Source organism: Eptesicus fuscus, chromosome 6 (assembly GCF_027574615.1).
Source record: "Eptesicus fuscus isolate TK198812 chromosome 6, DD_ASM_mEF_20220401, whole genome shotgun sequence".
Lineage (NCBI taxonomy): Eukaryota > Metazoa > Chordata > Mammalia > Chiroptera > Vespertilionidae > Eptesicus > Eptesicus fuscus.
Window position 1 is genome coordinate 100,093,463 of NC_072478.1, and position 15,920 is coordinate 100,109,382.

The 15,920-nt window shown below is 45.8% G+C and overlaps 1 protein-coding gene across 6 annotated transcripts in view; it reads left to right on the forward strand.

The window, feature by feature from the left end:
- Window positions 1-15,920, forward strand: part of TENM2 (teneurin transmembrane protein 2) — an 885,668-nt gene that overhangs the window by 560,734 nt on the left and 309,014 nt on the right. For 4 of the 6 annotated variants that reach the window (XM_054718128.1, XM_054718129.1, XM_054718130.1 and 1 more), the window contains one exon: window positions 10,939-10,948. The exons of the other annotated variants lie outside the window; for them this stretch is intronic. In XM_054718128.1, the coding sequence (XP_054574103.1) occupies window positions 10,939-10,948 (10 nt within the window). The remainder of the gene's footprint in view (window positions 1-10,938; window positions 10,949-15,920) is intronic. 6 annotated transcript variants of the gene reach the window in all.

Consider the following 15,920-nt stretch of genomic DNA (forward strand, 5'->3'; position numbering starts at 1 on the left):
AGAGAAACATCAATGATGAGAGAATCATCGATCAGTTGCTTCCTGCACGCCCCACAGTGGGGATTGAGCCCGCAACCTGGGCATGTGCCCTGACCGGGAATGGAACCGTGGCCTCCTGGGTCATAGGTCGGTGCTAACCATTGAGCAACACCGGCCAGGCACCTGCCTGAGTTTTGTTGGCTCTGCTGCTCAGGGCACACGCAGATTGGTGCCAAGGAAAGTTCTGTTCACATCTGTACGGTTCGGCCTCACACCATGTCTTACAGCGTCTCTCCTCCGCTGTGCCCTCAACCTGCTGAGAAAGGAAGGGGGCAAAAGGGAGTCCGTCTTCCCCTGGCAGCTTCACAGGGAGGCCCCGCTTTGGCACGTCAGGAAAGCCTCAGAAGTGAGGTGCCCGCGAGCGCAGCACTTCCTCGCAGTTTTTACAAAATCATCAAAGCGCTTTGCAGACGCGCAAGGCCCGGCACTTCTGCAGGCGAGGAATCATGACCCGTGTTCCATGAAAGTGGGAGCCATGGAACCGAGCGGGCAAATGCGGCCCCCCAGGAAGAGCAGGCAGGGCCCGGGGCTGCCAGGCCAGCCTCTGCGTTTGTGTTTGTTTTCTCATTAGGGCTGCTCTGACGATCCAGAGTCCAATCTGGAAACCAGGGGGATGATTTATAGACGCACGGTTTTTAAAAACCATTTCCCATGTTTGGAGGGGGAACGCGGCTGTGCGAATTAATTGCAAATGAGCCCAGGTGGATGAGGCTGACACAGGTTCGTGTCGACGTGACAGGGTTGGAGGACCGGCCCTGAGTTCTAACTGTTCATTTTCTCACTAATCATGGGGTTGGTTAATAACCACCTGGTCGCGGCTGCAGCAGAGTGAGATAGACCCGGCGTGTCCTGTCTTGATGGGCCGCTCAGGAAGCAGGAAGCCCGGGGCGCTGGGGAGGGCAGGGGCCTGGCATTGGTGGCACCTCCACCAGCGCTGCCAGGAGGGGCGCACAGCAGGAGAGCCCCGGCGACTGTTCCCTTGGAAACTGGCAGCTCAGGACATGCTCACAGGGAGTCCCCGGGGGGATGGGAGGGTCAACACAGCCTGCGAGGTCTCTTTTGAAATGTACATGCCCTTTCATCTCTTAAAATATTTTTCATTAATGAGAAGAGTTAAAGGTACTCTATTTTCTATGTTCTATGAACACAAGGGAACGGTTGGAATATATAGACAAGATTTAAGAAGACGGAGTTAACCTTTTAGCATATGGCTTTCTTCTCTCTCTTTCCATCTCTCGCTCTCTCTCTCTCTCTCTCTCTCTCCCTCTCCTCCTCTCCCTCTCTCCCTCTCTCTCCCTCCCTCCCTCTCCCTCCTCCCTCTCCATCTCTCTCCCCATGTATAAGAAACACTACTAGTAAAATATAAGATTCATGACAGAAGGGATTTTATCTTAATTGTTTATGACTGAATTGCTCACGTAGAACTCTTACTGAGCACATAGTAAACCCTCAATAAATATTTGTTGATGTAATAATGGAAAGATAATACATTGTATTTATTATATGTAATTATATCATATATGATACACATAATTATATGTAATTGCATATTTATACAATTCTTAAATACCAGCATGAGATTCTATACTCCACATGCCCTCTTTTATATGGCAAAATACGGTACGGTGAACCAGCACACAAGAAAGCTATGGTTTGGATTTGGGCTCTGGAGTCAGACTGGCTGAGTTGGAATCTGCAGTGTGACCTTGGGTAGTTACTTAATCTCTCCAGGCCTCAGTTTCTTACCAGTAATCTGTAAAGTGGGGCAGTAATAGTACCCATCTCATAGCACCCTTGGGAGAGGAGATGCATTAGTACCACCTATGATATGCCAGCGCCATGACGGGCACACTCATAAGTGCTGGTGAACACTAGTTATCATACCATTGGATGTTATGAAACAGGGTGCCATAGGAATGTCACTTTATCAAGCCGACGTGCCACAACTTATTTCAACCTATTCCCTTCTTTCAGGCAGTTTTGTTCTTTCAAGTGTTTGCTGTTAAAAGCTATCTCTGCAAAGATCACCCTTATAATAACAGGAATTGCTTTGGGTATCTGCTTCCTTAGAATCAAATTGCTGAAGTATAAATATAAGATCATAGGTAGTGGATCTTTCTAGAACTGTGCGTAACATACCGTCCTTGAAATGTCATCGCAGCATAGAAACCACCAACAGCGTGGGAGCCAGGCTGTTTCCTTTCCCGCAGGCTCGTCTTGGAGAACACGTCCCCTTTGGTGTCTGCGGGTCAGCTGGTGTTAGGCCGAGGAGTTGCTCTGTGAGCAATCGGGATTTTTAGGAGCAGGTCTGGGTGGTGGTACAGGCGTGGGGCAGTGGGGCATGGGGCAGTGGGCTGTGGGCAGGGATGCATAGGTGTGGACCCTGTGTCCCAGGAAGCTGCATGAGTATCAGAGACGAACCAGACAGCCGCCCTCAGTAAATCCAGGTGCTCACAGCCACGTGGAGAAAGTGCTCTACTGAAGGCGTGGACCGAGGGCAGACCTCTGTGTCTGTCTTTGGTGCACTCGGTTGCCCTGGCATTGGAATTACCTTGCTCTTCTCAAGACGTCCGATTCCAGGCCATTCCGGCCTCCTTGGCACCCCTGCTTCCGCCTCTGTGACACAGATAATATAACCCACTTCCCGAGGCTGCCCCAGCGTAAGAGGATTAATCCCTCCTACGGAGTTCCCTCCTCAAGAGGAAACCTGATAAGATGGTTGTAAAACTCCTTGGAGACATGGAATAAGTTGTCTAAATCAAGTGTTATGGCAGCCGACTCATCGCGAATGAGACCCGATGTCACTGACGCGCTCCGAGCGCTCTGCATCTCGTGAAGGGGAACCTGCTTTCATATTGCGACGCCTCAGCTCCGCCTGGGAAGTGATCGTGTGTGACAGTTTGCTTTTGTGCTCCCCCAGTTTGTATGAAAGGAGCCAGGCACTTAGGTTCGCTGTATTTGTTGCGAACAGGAAAACAAATCTGGCATTTTTACATATGACTCTGTACTCCTGGGAAAAAGAGCCTTGGCAGCCTCGGGGAAATGTAGTTCACACTGCAGTGATTCCCACGAGCGTGGTGATGTAAAGCAAACGCACCGTTCGACTGCATAGTGCATCCATTCAGCTAATCATGATCACACGCCCACCCCAAGCCAGGGCTTCTCTAAATACTGTGGGCCTCCCGGTACCCAAGGGAGATTGGCCCCTGACCTCATGAAGCGTCTATTCTAAGGGCAATGTAAACTCTCGGATTTAATAAAAACATAATGATTACCAATGTGAGTGCAATGAGAGAACCCTACCAGGTGCAGAGACAGAAAAACACACAAAGACACCTACTTAGGTAGAATGGGGGAGCAAGGCTCTGGGAGAAGTGATTTTCTTAGCTGAAATATGAGAAGTAAAATTGAGGTCATCATCTAACAAGGTTTGGGGGGCTGGGGCTGGGGCTGGGGCTGGGGATGGGGATGGGGATGGGGCTGGGGCAGTGGGAGGGCTTTTTCCAGGCAAACAGAACAGCAAGGAAAAGTGGGGAAAGCCCTTGGTGATGGTGAGAAGCTAGAAGAAAATGCGTGTGGCTAGAACATAACCAGCTCAGGGGAGGGATGCCCCAGGTGAGATGGAAAAGTGGGTGGAGCTCAGACCAGCAGCATCTGGGAGCTTATGACGATTGCAGAACCCAGGCCCCACCCCAGAGCAGGCATTGCGCTAGACTGGATCCTTAGGTGTTTGGGGCACCTGCTCAATTAAGTGTGAGAAGTGCTGAGATGGGCATGGGAAGAGGTTCAGGTTTTGCTTTAATTGCAATGGGGAGCTATTAGTAAATTTCAAACCGGGTGTGACACGCTCTAAGGAAATCTTTAAAGATGCCTCTGGCTGAATGGAGAAGGATCGAGGGTGGCAAGAAGGAAGCTGTCATAATATCTCACCAGAGAAGTGAATTTAATCCAGACCATTGCTATATACTTGCTAAGTTTTTCTGCTGTCCCATAAGAATGGATAAGCACAGAAAAACATGTCCGTCTATGTCCCCCAGGCAGGAAAATAGCTCATTTTGTTTCCCCTAAATTAGATGCTTTGCCTTAGGATTATCCGGAGAGTCTACACCACTGAGGGGTGGGATAAACCATGGTGGTCTTTCTTTCCAAAGCATCACCATAGAGCGTGGGCTGTAGACTCGTCAGCCTGTGTCCCCATCTGCCTCTGCTGCACCTGCCTGGCCAACACCTACCAGGACCACGTCACTTGCACTGTCTCTGTCTCAGTCTCCTTGTTGGTAGAGAAGGGATACAAGTAACACAATACTTCTTAGTGTGTTCGTTTGTGTATGAATTGAGAAAATGCATTGAAGTTCCTTAGCAAAGTAATTTAATAAGGACTCTGTGAACACGGGCTATTAATATTCATAATGGTCTTTCAGAAATATCTATTGAGCACCTACCGCAGCTAGATACAGAGCGAGACGCTGGGGCCCAAGTGGGGAACACAGAGATCTCAGGTTAATTGGGGAAATAGATATAGAAGGTGATTAAACCCAGGTTTGGGCCATTTTTATTTCTTTTCCCCCTTTCCCATTTGTATCTTTGCCTCCTCCTCTGAAAACTCAACATAAAGGGAGCCCGATGTAGAGAGCATCTTACCTGTGTGTTTGCCGGTTCGCGGACAAGTTCATTTTATTTGTAAGTAGAGTGAACAACTGCTCCAGTTTGCCAGGGACTGTCCAGGTGTTCTCATTGGCCTCCCAGAAACCCCTCGGCCCCAGGCCAGCCTGGTCAGCTGGTCACCCTGGCAGTAGCCATGGTGGGTAAGAATCAGGAGAGCGTTTCTCCATTTGATGGTCATAGAGTAGATACAAGGTCTTAAGCAACTTTTAAGTTTACCTTTCTTTATCAGTAAAACTGAATATCAAAGCATGGCCTACATCTCTCAAGGCATGGTTGTAGGAGGAAATCACACAGCATTTCCCACCATACACAATCAAAGCTATTGAGTCCATGACCATCTCCTGGTCACGGACATTATATTAGGGTGAATATCTATAAGAATATTGTAAGGCCCAGCTAGCGTGGCTATGTGGTTGAGTGTTTACCTATGAACCAGGAGGACACAATTCGATTTCCGGTCAAGGGCACATGCCCAGGTTGCAGGCTCGATCCTCAGTAGGGGGCATGCAGGAGGCAACCGATCAATGATTCTCTCTCATCATTGATGCTTCTATCTCTCTCTCCCTCTCCCTTCCTGTCTGAAATCAATAAAAATATATTTTTTAAAAAAGAATATTGGAGGTAAAAGGCAAAAAAAACAAACAAATTTCCAAACTCAGATACAACTGTTGCTAGAAACCCTCTGTCAGTCTCTGTTGTTTCAGTTAGAAACACATAGGTAACACATTCAACTTTCCAACCTCGTGGTTTTGTGATGGATGGGGTTGGGGTCGCGGGGGGGGGGGGGAGGTTGTTGCGTAGCACGTTACCACTGATGAATCCTCGTTGGGATGAGAGGTTCGACCTGTTGCATGAGTGAAAATGAGCCATCATGAATGATGATTACAAGGAGCTAAACTCACGCCAGCGTGGTGTGGTGGCCTGCTGCCTGCAGCTGGGCCAAGGCAGGGATTTTGCAATGAGAGTGAGCATCTGGCTTCAAAACTCCACAGGAGGGAGTTGGGGGTGGAGGAAGGAAATTCAGGAAATCCCTCTGAGACCTTTTTAAATTTAGCACTCAAGGTACTAATAGAAGCATGTACCAGTGTGTGGATGAGAAAACGAGGGAGTCTTTACAAACAGGAGAACTCAGGATACCTGTGTTTTGAGAAATTCTTTTGGACAAAGTGGAGAAAATGACATTATCTGTAATTAGAAATAATAATGTGTAATTGGTTCATTTGCCATATTTCTACAGTTCTGATTTAGTTGAACAATGCGATCATTATGCCACCAGTTTTCAATAGAGGTGTCACAATGAAAAATAATTGCAATATTCCACAATATTAACTGCACCCTAATTGCAAAAGTTTTGAAATATAATTACCATGAAAGCTAATGCGACAGGGAACATTAAGCATAATTAGTGTGTTTTTTTTCCTAGAAAAAAAAAAAAAAGGAAAAACTGTTAGGAGCTTGTTATTGTCTAGTAAGGTAGCTTCAAATTAGCTGGCTGTAGAGCCCTTCCATCCAGCTTTTCTATAATTTTCATTATTAGCACAGACTGTAATAAATTTATTTGACATAGCTCACACCTGCCAACCCTGCAGGAGATAACTTACAATGTGCGCCAGCCCCGAGATTTCCCACTGAACCTGTCAGTGTTTCGTACAAGGAGGCAGTCGGGAGCGAGGTTCTTTTCTTTATAAAAAAAATAAAATAAAAATGAAAACCCTCAATTGCACATTACACAGTTCAGATTTAACACTTAAGCTGTGTTTTAAGTAATTTCTGCAGAAAGCCAAGCCTCTAGGAATGCAATTAAGAGCCTCTTGTGGGTGGTGCTTCGCAATCAAATCAGGGAACGGTTCCAAGAGCTCCGAGGGCGCAGGCGCCTTCTCTGGTGGCTCACAGACTCCGCCGGGGAGCCCACAATTAGCCTGCGCACCTGTTTGCCCAAGTGCAGCCCCTGACTTTCCGAGAAAGGCGCCGCTACCCACCAACCCCGAACTCAGTGGCCAAGATCGAACCCTTCAATTTCTCCTTTGACAAAATGACTCAAGGTCAGCAGCTGGAAGTCCGCGGCACCTCCTCCCCACGCTGGCCTCAGTCTGTGGTAATGGGGCTTAAGAGGCAAGATCTTGACTCCACGTGGACCATCAGCTTCAGCCAAGAGTGCCCTCAGCAGGCGGGCGCACAGCATCAGGGGGCCATTCACATTGTTTTCTATGGAAGGTTGTGCGTTGTGGGTGTCCAATGTGAATGGAGCCCCCTGTTGCTGCTTAGTTCTCTTTTTAGGCTCACTGCTGATTGACTACATTGCATTTCTTTGATAAAGAAAGAGAGGACAGAAAGCCAGAAAAAGGAGGGAGAGAGATTGGGAGTAGATATTTTTGAGAGCTGACATAAAATTCAGTTAAATGGGCCCTCTCTCCTCCATGGCCCAGCAGATGAAATAAAAAATGAAGGCGGCTTATAACTTGAGAGCGTAAGCTTGGACTTTTATACTGTATATCCTTTTATCTTTATTTTTAGAGCTCACAGAGTCTGGTTTGCAAATTACTGCATCAAAAGTTGAACATTGTCCCTTTAGATGCTGTCACTAATGAGACCAACTCAGTTATAAAAAAGAGGTATAGCCCGGCTGGTGTTGGCTCAGTGGTTGAGTGTTGGCCCATGAACCAGGAGGTTGCCAGTTCGATTCCCGTTCAGGGCACATGCCCGGGTGGTGGGCTCGATCCCCAGGAGGGAGTGTTCAGGAGGCAGCTTATCAATGATGTTTCTCTCATTAATGTTTCTCTCTCTCAATCCCTCCCCCTTCCTCTCTCAAAAATCAATAAAAATATTTTTAAAAATAAATAAATAAAAAGAGGTATAAATAAAGTAGGCCCCAATTTTTTTTTTTCTGGTCAAGGTGGTCCTACAGCCTTTAGTTTGTTTAAATCATCCTGGAAATGGAAATATATAGTTTTGTAAATTATTGTGGCATATGTATAGACCTAAGAATACAGAAGAGGTGTTACTCCATTTCTTCTTCCTTACAGCCCCACCATGGGAAAAAAAGGCATCACAATTTTGTATTAATAGCTGTACTACCAATTTTTAAATATGATGCTGCCCTAACTTAAATAAATCTGATGGAACTGATGACATGGAAGTTCTTGGGAAACCATGTAGGTCTCTGTAGCATAAAGACAACGTGGACCACAAGAGCGTAATCCGTTGTCTATATGTCTCAGTTTCCTCATTTGTAAACAGAGAACATTCAACTCGATGATCTTCTAGGGTTCCTTCTAGAACTGAAATTCTTTGTCTCTAAGTTAAAGTTTCAAATGGGAACATTTCTTCTTGTTGCATGTTTAATATTTCCGGCCAATTATTGGTTTTCAGAATCACTCTGTTCTTGACTTTCTATTGTTAGAACCACACATACTGAGAGCAACAGATGAGTTTACAAGTGTTGTGTCTGGGGACTATTGGCGGGACCTCAGCAGGCTACAAATCCTTAGAGAGAAAGTTTATATTCACTCTCTTCCTCTCTCCCTCTCGCCCTCTCTCCTCTCCCTCCTCCTCTCTCTCCTTCCAACACAGTCCTCAGCGTACGGGTTCTCAACAAATATCCTCTGACGAAAGAGAAAAAAAGATGTTGGCAGGCCCCCAGGCAGAGTGCATTGCTTGCTTGGAGAGCAAGCTACCCCGGATCTGTGTTAATCTCTAGGTCTACAGAGCACGGGCATCTCAGGAGCTTCCCTTAGTTCAGCATTTGAGGCCCATAATCTGCTGAATGCGGTGCCTTTCAATTTATGGAAAGGGGTCACACATTTTAGTGGTTATGCATGACTTAAATAATGTGTAATGCTTATTATGATTCCTCGGTGTGACATTTCTGCTGAGTTTTATATTTTCCTTTTCTCTTCTCCTTTATTTTTAAAGCAAAAAATTGAGCCAGTTTTATTCTTTTCCAAGGGAGAGAGGTTTTATTTTCTAAAGAGAGAAAACAAACTAGAAACTCACAGCGTAATTTTTAAATCTGGGATGCCACACCGAAGTTTGTGTGTGTGTTTTTACTTTATCCTGTGTCGGAGTTCACAGTTGGACTTTTGAAAGGGTTAATGGTCAGAATGTCTGATCATTGCTTACATTCAAAATATTATCTACGTTCGTTCCCTTTGTCCCGATGCATAATGTAATCACTGTGTTTAATCTCTCTGCTTTAGAGAATGAAGGATTATCAAAAGTATTGCTGCAATGTCACCATAAAATCACTCTTAAAGAGAGCCACTTTGTCAATACTCAGCTCTCCCTCTTCATTTAAAGCTGTGTGGTCATTAATTCTTATCAGTACGCTTTAGGGTAAAAGTCCTCTCAGAGCCTTAAGGACTGACCTTCCTTTAGCAATCAGTCATTAAATCTGTATTTGCAAAGATTACAATTTTACTTTTTAAGTAAAAAAATATAAGTCGTTGGGATTTGAACACAAAGATTAGGGTGTTGCATTATCACCCAAATGTCTGGATTTTTTTCATGAAAATTAGAAACAGAATTTTGAACGAGTAGTTTTATTATTTTGTAGAGAAAAATAAATGAGTTTAGGATTAGCATTTACATCATGAGTGGAACAGAAAACAGACTATTGAACTCATGTGGTTAGAAAGGTCTTCTAAAGTTCGCACCTGACTTTGTAACTGTGAGTAAGCCATTTTTTCCCTAGCATAAACTACATATGTATAAAGTATAAAACATTGTGTCTATATATATTTAATTTTGAAGAGCTGATTGGGCTCCTTAGTGTATGATTTCTGACCCCTGACATATTCTAGGACTTCCACAGGACTTGATTTTGACTTCTCTAACTGTGCGGCCCATTTACAAGTGTAGCTTCATTTATCTGTCTGCAATACCAACACAATGGAAATTTTTTCTTCTAGATTTTGAGTTATATCCATTTTGGCGGATATTAAGCACATGCGCTACCACATCTCATTGTTGCACCCGAGGCAGACATCACTAATCGATCACAGCCCTCTTTCCTGCTGGGAACAGATGCAGCTTGCCAATACTTCTCAACAGTCCCCTAAGCAGCCACTACTAATCAATCAGATTGGCATGCATGATGAAATGCACTTGCCATTCAGGACAGTAATCGCATAAAATAGCAATCTCACAGATGTGATTCTCTGGGGTAGCCAGGATGCCAAAACCTATTATAATTGCCTCTTCAAAATGTGTATTTAATATTCCCTTTCCCCCCTTACAAACAAAAGAATAAAGGCACACTGAGTAGATTCTGTTTGGGAGAAAAACTTCTAATATCTTTGCATTTCTTTGTGGCTCCAAGATCCAAACCATTCTGTCACACACAAAAAGCCATCATTGAAATCCACTAACTTATAGCTCCATTTATATTCATTTCCCCTAAAAAAGGTAAAAGCAACCTTTATAGTACAATTTCACTATTTTTAAATCACTCTTCTATGGGCAGATAGTTCTGAATGCTGTGTCCTTTGTCTTGAATACTGATCCTAAATTGTGTCCTTCCACAGAATGAACTATTCTGAATCTTGAAGGAGTTATATTTATGGAGGAATAATTTATCCTAAGTTACATTAAAAGAAGTCAATCCAAGACAGCACAGTTAAATTCACAAGAACAAGAACCTATCATTACGCTCAGAATCTCTTTGGATCTCTGCTAAATTGAGGACTATGCAATTTATGAATACTTTTTTTTTTTTTTTTTTTTGGTTAAACAAGCCCCAGGAAATAAAAGCATGTTTATGCATCAGAAACCTGTTATTAAGAGCTCAAAACATAAACTTCTTATTAGAAGTTTTGAATTTTTTCCAACTGCAACCATCTCTAGAATTAAGAGTGATTTCTGTCTCCTTTTGATTTTAAGGGACAATCGTGTCATATTTTCTTGAGTATGACTGCCTGTGGTTTTCATCGTTGCTGTAAGATGGACTTGTTTCACAGAAAGAATGATGTGTGCTATAGAGTGGGTAGTGAGGTGAGGGACTCTAATGAGATCAAGAGCTCTCTGTTGGGTGCCTACTCTGTGTCATGCTCAGAACTGCAGCTGAGGTGGCCCTGGTCTGTCCTGGGAGCTCTAACAGGAGTATGTGCGATGGGGTTGGAGGAAGCAGAGGGCAGTCAACTCCAACAGCCACACATGCAGTGAATATTTATGAATGTTTTCTTTGTGCTGGGCAGTCTCCCTACCTTCTGGGGGCACCATCGGACTACAGAAATACAGGCAACCAGGGGTGGTGGCTTACAACCCATGAATAATTCATTTTAATTTTCTTCTGAATGAAGCTCTTTGGGGGCTGTGATCATGCCTGTCTGGTTCCTTGTTGGATCCCCAGCAACTAGCAGAGTGCTGGCACATAGTAGGCACTCAATATGCACACGTTGACTGAATAAATTATGCAAAGGGAGGAGAAGAGGCATTGAGTGAGTGAGTGTGGTTTTGCATGTTCCCCTGGCCAACAATGAGCTCCCTAAGGGCAGGACACAAGCCTGCCATCTCTGTGTTCTGAGATCTTGGCGTCTCATGGACATGCAAAAAAAAAATGTTGCAGCCCTGGCTGGTTTGGCTCAGTGAATAGAACATCAGCCTGCAGAGTGAAGGGTCCTGGGTTCAATTCTAGTCAGGGGCACATGCCTGGGTTGTGGGTTCAATCCCAAGTGAGGGATGTGCAGGAGGCAGCCAACCAATGATTCTCTCTCATCATTGACGTTTCTCTCTCTCCCTCTCGCTTCCTCTCTGAAATCAATAAAAATACATTTTTTTAAATGTTGCAGAATGATTTTAGAAGTATCCAAGGAATTAGTTGTAGGTAAGTCAGGTGTCAAGATGTGAAGCAAAGGGAAGGACTAGAGTATAAGGTTCTTTTAGACCACTGTGATTTTGAAAATAGAAGTCCAAGTTACCTTTTCCTTCTCTCAAGAGCAAGTGAAGAGTGAAGGTCATTTACTCAGTGTACATGTTCTGTTCGTCATTATTTCTTGTGCCAGACGCTGGTACACTTTGGGCAAAGACAGGGAAAGGAGACGGCATTCCCAGGTTGAACAGGACTGGCCAAGCAGCAAGGAATGTTCAGGCAGGCATGAAGTGATGGATGAAGGGGTATCTCTTAGAAGGCCCAGAGGCGCTCATTCCTTAGCATCCTTGGATTCCAGCAAAACCATGCAGCAACCTCAGCAAGACAGAACAGCCTGGACATGGTGTTGAGAACCATGAGGGTGCTCACCACGGCTCCCTGGCTGGCTGGCTGAGTACTTTAGCTCTGCCTCCTCCTGTCTCTTTTCCCTGCATCGCCTGAGGCCTTGCCTGTGTTGTCAGGGTGGAATCCATCCTCTTAGCATGGCATCTCAGTGTGTGGACTCTGTGCCAAAGATCAGTGCCTTTGATAAACTTAGATAAAGCAGTGGAAGCAACAGGTTTCACATCCTATCACCCACTGAATCTTCATAGCAAGCAGGAAGAATACATGTCAGTGACATTCCCAAGCACATTGATTTATGCAGACACTCTCTTAGCCTTCTGTATTGGTTCCGCCATTGATGGGCCGTAACAAAGTACCGCAAATTAGGTGGCTCCAAACAACAGACATTTATTGTCTCATAGTTGGTAGGATCATGCTCTCATTCTGAAACCAGTAGAGGGCTCTTTCCTTGCATCTTTCTAGCTGCTGGTGGTTTGTCTGCAATCTTCAGTGCTCCTTGGCTTGCAATTGCATGTCGTCCATTCCTTACTTCATTGTTACATGGTGTCTCCCTACGTGTTCCTGAGTCTTCACACGGCTGTTTTCGTACAAGAACACCAGTCATATTGGAGTAGGAGCCAGAGCCCACCCTGCTCCAGTATGAACTCATCTTAACTAGCTACGTGTGCAGCAACCCTATTGTCAAATAAAGTCACATCTGAGGGGTTGAGAGTTAGGGCTTCAATGTATTTTTTTTAGGGGGAGCACAATTCAACCCATAACACCAGATAAAACAGCATACTCACAGGTTTGGGGGATGAGGACATGGATGTCCTTAGGGGGTCATTATTCTACCCACCACCCCTCCCTTCAAGTCACCCTCATTCTTGATTGGGATGAGACGATAGAGCACAGAGTGAGAGAGAAAGAGAGAGACTGATGTTGCCCCCGGCATCAAAGTGCTACTTTCTCAAGGTCCACTTGTGCACAAAGAGACAGACCCAAATTCCACATGAAGGACCACTAGACACAGTGTGGTCAACAGGGATTTCAGTCCACAGTAGAGAAGGGAGTCAGAGAGAGAGGAGAAAGTGTCTCTGACAACATACAGTCAGATTTCATCCTAATCCAGCTTTCAGTTAAGGTGTCTGAATTGTTCTTGGAGGGGTCTTTTTCCCTCCTATCTGGTGAAGCTTGTCCCAAGTCGAATTCCTTTTCTCCCCTCCACCCCCGCAACCCAGCAGAGCTTGCTCCCTTGCTCTGTTACTGGAAGATATGTGGAGTGTGTGGCCAGGTTGCATGTTCCCAGCAAAATCCTTTGTTCCCCTGGATCAATTCACCAATTATCCAGCTAATCCCCATTTCCCGGTCCCTCCCCTTACAACAGAAGCAACAATAGAAATTAAAGGCATAAACCAAAAGAACAGAACCCCTCCCGCCCTCCTGGCATCCCTGAGAGAGACAACCCATGCACTAACAAGGAAGGCTAGCTGCTCTGTGTTCCTTTCTCCATGGGAAAACATACTCGGGATTTTGTTTTATTCAGAGATGGCATTTCCTTAATTTGGCAGGCATTAATTGCTCCAAAATAGACTTCACTGTTAACTCTTCTTGTCCTAATGCAAGTCTGTGCATAGGTTGGAAAGGGGTTTCTGGTTCTGATAGATGAGTGTTTATCTGTGCTGTCATTTTTTCTGACTGACCTTGGGGAAGTTACTTCGTCTCCTTTTTCATCTGTAAAGTGGGGATTAAAAAGTATTTAGCCCTGGCCGGTGTGCTCAGTTGGTTGTGCATCGAAAGGTTGCCAGTTTGATTCCTGGTCAGGGCACATGCCCAGGTTGTGGGTTTGACCCCTAGTTGGGGTGCATGTAGGAGCCACCTGATAAATGTTTCTCTCTCACAGATGGATATTTTTCTCTCACATCGATGTTTCTTTCTCCTTCCCCCTCTCCCTTTCTCTCTCTAAAATCAATAAAAGCATCTTTTTTTAAAGTACCTAATTTACTGATTTGTGATGAGGATTAAAGGAGCTAATGCTATATATTGAGCACTTACTGAGTGCCAGGCATTGTGCTGGGCACCTTGTACTGACTGTCACACCATGTTGTGTGCCAGTGTCAGGTAAGAGCGCCTCTATCTCTGTTCCTACCTGGCTTTTTCCCATCTGCCACAGGAAGCAAAATATCCTTCCTGCTCTTTCTGTCCAGTTATGGAGCCAGCTCAGAATTCATAGAAAGAGCCCCCATTTCTCTCGGCGCTTGTCTCAGCCTTTATGATGCTACATTTCTGTTCAGTGAGTCGGAGCCCAAGGACTTGGCTGGTGAAAATTTAAATCAGATCGGTGAGCATCAGCACTCTTCATCCCCCCCACCGCTCGCTCCACACCTTTGCCACTGGGTCAGAGAAATCTGCAGTCCTGGGGAGCAACTACAAAGCCCTTTCCAGAGCCAATTTCCTGCTGAACTGTGTGTTACACTCTTAGCAACATTCCAAAAATGATACTCACTTCAAAGCCAGCTTTGATCTGGACCCCCTCCTTCCCTTCTCCCACAGCCTCTGCCAGGAAGCACGTCTCCAGGAGTAGAGGGTTCACCTTAAAAGGCTGAGATGCCAGCATGCAGAGCTGGGCTCTTCCTGAGAGGGAGGGAGGCCTGGAACCCAAAAAAAAAAAAAGAAAGAAAGAAAGAAAAAGGGAGCGACAATCCGTGGGAGGCCTCACTTATTCTCAGTGGTCCACCGCCCTTGACTCGCAGTTCAGCTCCTTCTCAGGGTGAGCAAAGCCGATGATGGCCAAGCAGCGATGCTACAGCTCTGATGTCAGCATTTCGACCTCGCCTGCTGTTGCTACTTAAGCAAGGAGCTGCGCTGGGTGTCTCGCTCAGGGCCCTTTCGTGGAGGTGTGTAGGGAAGCAGGTAGGAGGGGTAGGGAGGAAATGCTGTTCCCAAGGCCAGGTGGTTGTGCCAGGGCCACTCAAACCCAGGAAGGCCCGTCTTTGATGCTGCTGCACATCAGACACACCGGACAAGTCTTAGAAAGGAAGAATTCTCTCAAAGGAGATTTCTTTTCTTCCTCCTGTCCTCCTCCCCTTCCCTCACTCCTAAATTATCACCTGGAATCTAAGCAAGACTAAGACACTCAGACACGTGTTCCTGGACCAAGTGGGCTGGGGAACCCAGGATGACATGCGAACCCCTGCAATAGCCCAAGACAGCATTCCCCAGGAAGCCGAGCAAAGGGGAAGGGACAGTTAGGTGAGCGTACCTCTCCGTTGACCAGGTTTCAGTGTAGGTAGCGGCTCTAGAGTCAAGCCTCGGGCTGACCTGTGGCAGGGCCACAAACAAGTCCCAGCCTGGAGGGCAGAGCTCTCCTAGCATAATTAAGCCTGACCTTGTAGCCCTCCCTAATTCCTTCCTAAGTAGCTAATGGGCTGTGGGAGGTGCAGCAAGTGTTGCCAAAACAAGAACATTTGTATACATGTTAATCTACCCTTGTTTTAATCAGACTATAAAATAAAGCATCAGCTTGCAGGCTGGGTCTTTTGTGTCCTCATCCAGGCACAGGAGATCCACCGAGCCCCGGCTGTATTCTCTTGTCAGTCTTTTCTTCAATCCTTCACCGCCCCTCCTCGGGTTCACCCTTGGCCATGCTGGCGCGGCACATTTCAGAGTCTCCTGGGCTCATGGGACTGAATGCTGTAAACCCAGTAGAAATGTGACATCATTGTCATCTGTGGGTTGGACATGTCAGTGTCCCAAGGCAGGGGGGTTTCTTATAACAGTCACCGTGTTTAAGGCCTGTGCCTCCTCCTCCTCCCTAACCCCACCTCAGGATAAGGCAGCAGGAAGAAGGATGTGTCCTTGGGCTCTGACTCACTGATTGGGGGCAAGGACTGCCACCTGCTTGCTGGTGACCTTGAAAGACTCACCTCACCTGTCTGGATCTTAGGTTCCTCACTAATAAAATGGGGAATATGTGTTGTGGGTGAAAGAAACATGTAAAGTGTTCTAACCAGTGCCTGACACGGTC